General features: G+C 41.3%; 1 protein-coding gene across 1 annotated transcript; it reads right to left on the bottom strand.

The window, feature by feature from the left end:
- Window positions 1-1,532: 1,532 nt before the first annotated feature.
- Window positions 1,533-5,266, bottom strand: LOC134059569 (60 kDa lysophospholipase-like). Its single transcript, XM_062516013.1, has 9 exons — window positions 5,187-5,266; window positions 4,141-4,243; window positions 3,571-3,721; window positions 3,259-3,384; window positions 2,907-3,014; window positions 2,686-2,812; window positions 2,312-2,424; window positions 2,054-2,233; window positions 1,533-1,574 (listed from the first exon to the last, which is right to left on the bottom strand). The coding sequence occupies exons 1-9, from the start codon at window positions 5,263-5,265 to the stop codon at window positions 1,533-1,535; spliced, it is 1,029 nt and encodes a 342-aa protein (XP_062371997.1). The 5' UTR covers window position 5,266.
- Between the last annotated feature and the right edge of the window lie 729 nt (window positions 5,267-5,995).

Here is a 5,995-nt window from a genome sequence, read left to right as displayed (position 1 = left end):
TCTTCCCAGGTACGAAAGAGACAGGTGGAACTTATTTGGCCCAGAGCCGTATCTCTTGCCACCTGCTGGCCACATGATGCTATTGATTCTGATAGGCATGTCATACAACGTCTCTCAAAAGACAATAAATAGAGTGATAATCATGTCCTTTATATATTTTGACAAACAAATCAAACATTTTCCCTTTTCAACAACTCCATCTGATAAATTGTGAACAGTCTAAATGTATTGCTCTATGCCTGTATGACTGCATCACATGAAAAGCGAAAATATACTGGACCTTTCCGGTCAAGCAGACGTTTAAAAATTCTTCACACATCCTGAATATGCAGAATCTGAACCCACTACACACTCGGAAGTATTTTGTTGAGTGTTCTGTTGAAGTTGAACGTGTTCTTTTGCCTTGACTGGAGCTATTGTGCTTAATGAATAGTTCTGCATCATATAAACTTTAGCAAAGGCCACACTTTACCATGATAAAATATACGCAGATGCAATGGAATTTTGGTTTGCTAGACAAATCACAGATCAGCAAATGTAACTGATGACAGAGTTTATTCACAGCTCCTTTGTAACACCAGCTAAAGAAAGAAAACAGTGAGGGATTTAGGTTAGTATGCAAACAAAGCTAGTAGAGATAGAGTGAGGATGCACAACGATGGCTAATGACAGACAGAAGTTGGCTGAGTCATTCCTATGATCTTACATGTATACAAAACACATCAATCTTTCCTTTCCCCCTCACCTGTTTAGCTGGAGCACTGGACTCTCCACAAATACTGCCCCCCATCACCTGTGCACAATAACACGTCATTATTAGGGCATATTTAAAAAGCATATTTACACAATACAAAAATCCCAGTCAATATGAATGCAAATAATAACTTTATTCCCAAAAATGGTTGTTTCATTAAAGGGGAAAAACAAATTTACTCAGTTCACTTCTCCTGAACAGTAAGCTCACTTATCACATGTAGCCTATCGGTTACTTCCCAAAATAATTAATTGGTTAACTTTATTGCCAAACAAATGGTTAAACAAAAGCAATGTCCATACAGCTTCTTGAAAGGCATTTCCTGTCTTAATATACCTACTTCACAAATTCTTGCTATCACATTCTACAGTACACTCTAAATTATGTTGAAGTCAAATTTAAGCTAACCTCAATTCTCTTCTCATGTTCCTGGATAATCTTGAGTGTCCAAAGCATTTTGGCCAGAGCTGCTTCAAGAGTGATGTCAAACCCATTTACAATGCCGGTCTCCATCAAGATCTGTGAGGAGAAAAACAGGAAGTGACACAGAATGGTGCCACAGAGCCAAAGGCTGTTTCCCAAAGTTGAGGAAGCATACAGTATAAGGCTGCCTTTTCAAGGTCGCCACGTCATTGAACTCATTGAGCAGTGCCCCTACTGAACCAAAGCGTGCAGTTAAAAGCGATTGGAAACAATCAGACAGACAGCTGTGGCGTGCACGTTCACATGAGCTAGTAGTCTGTTCAAAAGTAAAGTCTGAGAATGCTATAAGGAGGCCTCACACCTCATCTTCGTAGAACCCCACTCGCAAAGAAGCATTCTATCAAGGAAGTATGCTTGACTTTGTGTGTACTGGAAGTCTTAAAGGTCAGCCTTCTGTGACAACCTTCTTCACAGGATCTCATCACTGACTCTATTTCAACCTTTAAAGCACAAAATATTGTATGCTGAGACACCTACACTGTCCATAGTAAAGTAAAATAACTTTTAGATTAGTATATTTTCCTAAAATAGGAGAAAACCATCCAAACTTGTATTCGATCAAAGATTTTGACAGATTGGGTGCCTCTCAACATCTCTCCTCGATGCTCAATCCTCAAGGGGAGTTCTCACTGATCTACAATTAACACTGGATAGACTATCCCATTGTTGCCGCCCCATCATTCTTTATGTAGATCAGTGAGGATCGAGGCCCGAGGAGGAAGGGAGGATGTATAAAAGACGAATGAGAGGCACCCATTGTGTCCTGTGTTTAATGAGAACTTGTGTGTTAAGTGGGCAGGTGTGAAGATGAAGTACCAAGGAGGACTCGTAGTTGGACCTGACGGATCCTCTGTAGACCTGGGTGCAGTTCAACATCACCACCTTCCTGTTCTTTGCCTCGTTGAGAGCCTTTCTCAACCAGTCATATCCAGGGATGTCCCCAGGGCCAAAGGACTCCAAGATCACACCTGCAGCCCCCTCTAGAACACTCCTCACCTGAGGAAGGTGAGTGATTTGAATAGTGGATCACATAAAACAAGACGGAGATCTAGCATGCTACTCTGACATACTTACATACTTCTCCTGGATTCCAGGGAAGAGGCGTAGGATTCTTACATCAGGGGTTTCCCCAGGACAGGACTTGGCCTCAATTCTGTCCTTAACACACACTGGTGTGTGGGCGGGCACTTCAAGATCCAGCAGAGAGGATTTTTATGAACAGAAACAAGGCTCAAAACATATATTACAACATATGAATACATGAGATACAGTGTAGTGAGTACTGCTAATAAAACTTTTTATAACATGAGATACATAAGCACAATATGTAGAAGTTTTTTAGATAACTGCAGTCCCAATCTATAACCCCTCAGAAAAGATAAGAATGAATATACCATTTTAACAAATGACCACTACTGCCACACCCTGAGGGTTACTGACTATGTTACCTCTCATGATGGGGTCCATGTATGCTAGAGGTTTTGCATTTGGACAGTCAAACACGTGGAAGGACTGGCAGTCAAATTTGCAGACCCTGTTGCCTTGGAACAGCTTGTTGTTATCAAACAGCATCACCTGTGAAACAGCCACTTCTTACTCTGCCTCTGATGTATGCTATATGGCGTCTTCATGTGATTTGACAGTGTCACTTGACATGGTTTTCACTGACCTGCTGAAAAATCTCCTTCTTCTTCTCTTCACCAGATAGACAACCTGCCATCACCAAAGCACCTATCAAGTTGTCCATGGCATTGCTACGTGGATGGAACAGGGACCTCTGAACAGGATCATGGGTAAAAAAAAAAAAAAAACTTCACATGTCTTCATGTTATGTGTAGCACAATATTTCAACACAGTATAACTTAATACAAGATGATGGATACAACAGAGACAGCGATAGCTACAACATTTAACTGACTATATTAGCACTGTGACACGTGTTGCAGCCAAATGCAAAATGCTATAATTTCCCATCTTTGTTCAGATTCAGCACGATGAAATTAAAAACAACACATTCAAACCTGGCCTCCAGTCAAAATAACTGGCTTCTTTAAATCCATTAAGATGAAGGACAGAGCGGAGGAGGTGTACGCCATGGTGTTCGTGCCGTGGAGAATGACAAAGCCATCATAACGACTCTTCTCCTTCTGGACAGACAGACAGGCAGGTGGACAGAAAGGCAGATATTTATATTTTAAAATATTCCCGTTTATGAAGATTTACCTTTCATACACAAGGATCAGCTAAGACCTCCTCAATAACAAAAAGAAAATACAACTACCTAAGATGTATAAAACACATAATAGCTCAAGAGTAATAGTCTGGTTTTGTACCTGGATGCGCTGTGCCATCTCAAACCAATGATCAGGGCTCATTTCAGTCGAATCGACTGGTGCTTCCACTGTTTCAAGCTTAAATAAAATGCTGTACTTGCATGAGTCATCATTCCATTCCTCCACAAAGTAGTCATCGACAGCCTTCTGACTGAAACAATAAATAAACATTATGGGGCATATACCTACAGTAGGGGCAAATCATATGACATATTTCTGAATATGATAAAAGCGTGTGAAGTGAACTCTATGGTCTTGACCCCCTCATGCTGAATGTCTCCTTATGTGTTCACTGATAAATGTTGTGCTAGTGTCCCCAAATGTATACAGACTTTACAGACTCTCTAAATATAGACAAAAGTGTCGGCCATGCGTTTACACTGATTATTATTATTATGACTGTATATTACCCATCTATTTGAATCTACCTATGCCAGTATTCTCCATCATACAATGTTAACACTTAGCTAACAGGATTAAAATGTCTAGAAGTATGATTGATTGGTACGATCAGAGTACAGAGTTTTCTCTGTTGCTGCACTGCAACAGGACAATTATCTGAATACTTACTGTAACTGAATCAAATCTTCTCTGACAGCAGGTTCCTGATGCAGCTGAATATGGTTGATGATAAATTGTCTGACATCCTGAACGCTTCCTTGTCGGAGGTGGGCTAGAAAATAAAAACAAAGTTACACTCAGACAATCACAACCACCACCACTAATATGCATACAACTAACAAATGCACACTTATTCAACCTGATTGAATATAGAGGTAGAACAAGTACACAGCTGCTGAGTACGGAGGTAGAACACACAGAGGTGCTGCTGAGTACAGAGGTAGAACACAGAGGTGCTGCTCAGTACAGAGGTAGAACACAGAGGTGAGTACAGAGGTAAAACACACAGAGGTGAGTACAGAGGTAGAACACAGAGAGGTGAGTACAGAGGTAGAACACACAGAGATGCTTCTGAGTTGAGTACAGAGACAGAACACACAGAGATGCTTCTGAGTTGAGTACAGAGACAGAACACACAGAGGTGCTGAGTACAGAACACACAGAGATGCTTCTGAGTTGAGTACAGAGACAGAACACACAGAGGTGCTGAGTACAGAGGTAGAACACACAGAGATGCTTCTGAGTTGAGTACAGAGACAGAACACATAGAGGTGCTGAGTACAGAGGTAGAACACACAGAGGTGAGTACAGAGACAGAACACACAGAGATGCTTCTGAGTTGAGTACAGAGACAGAACACATAGAGGTGCTGCTGTGTTAATGGGTTACAGATGGACTGCAGACAAAGGCAGCTGTTGGTGGAAATAACAGGTTGCACTTTGTACTTCACAAGCTACAGTAGATAAGCTTCTGAACAAAAAGAGCTGTAAATAATAAAATCAAAACTTAAAAAAATAACTTATACAACAATGAAAAATAACTGTAAACTAAGTTTCATATAACTTCAGTGGTCTCGAAAAGAAATCAACACCCAGTGATTGACAATGTAGGACATTAGGCCCACAATAACTGTAAACACTTCTGAATACATGTTTTGCCTCAACATTCCTCAAAATATGGCCTGAATAAAATGACTAGTAAGCCATAAAGCCTACCATCCCCATCGTCAATCAGCCCTATGGTACCTCCAGTGTAGTAGACAAACACTTTCTTCACGACTCTCATCACAGCCATACTGTAGCTGCAGGTCTTGTGTACTGCCAGTTTCTGCATGTTAAATAGTAACTAGGAATTAGCCAATGAGACAACAGATCCACTAGAGCAGATCTGCCACTCCCACATGCTGTGTGTGTGTGCACACTGCACTATATAGTGAAATTGAATGTGACTCACCTGGACACATACTTGTACAGTAGCCTACTGGAGGATTCCTACCACATTCTTTACCTATGTTTGTTCCAAATTGTTTTTGTTTCTCTGACAACAGTCAGCACATAACCACTTGTGGTCAACGCAGGTATAAACATCCTCAAACACCCAAACACTGCATGGGCTGAAACTGTTGGGTCCTAAGTTGGGTTATTTTAACTCATGAAAGGTTTTTTGGTTGGTACCCAGCTGCTGGGTCAGGATATTTAAGTAGCATGACTATGCCTTCAACAGTGTAGATTTACGCTTGGAGACTCTGAACAGTCACTAGAGAGGTTTACTCTGCAACGAGAGGTTTAATGTGTCTTAGTATCCCTCACAGTGACTGTCCCCTCATAACTTGGCGATCAAATGACAAACACCTCCCATATCCCACGGCCACGCCTTGAGAGGCTGCACCACTGCCACAGCGAGCGTTCATTAGAGCAGATGCCATTTTGTAGCCAGCACATCACTTTAAGGAGCAGAGACAGGAGACCTCAACATCCCTGACTCACCTGAACAGGTTAGAGTTTAACAGGACCCACACTGACAG

This window comes from Sardina pilchardus, chromosome 16, assembly GCF_963854185.1.
Source record: "Sardina pilchardus chromosome 16, fSarPil1.1, whole genome shotgun sequence".
Taxonomy (NCBI): domain Eukaryota; kingdom Metazoa; phylum Chordata; class Actinopteri; order Clupeiformes; family Clupeidae; genus Sardina; species Sardina pilchardus.
This window is presented reverse-complemented; position numbering and strand designations above follow the sequence as displayed.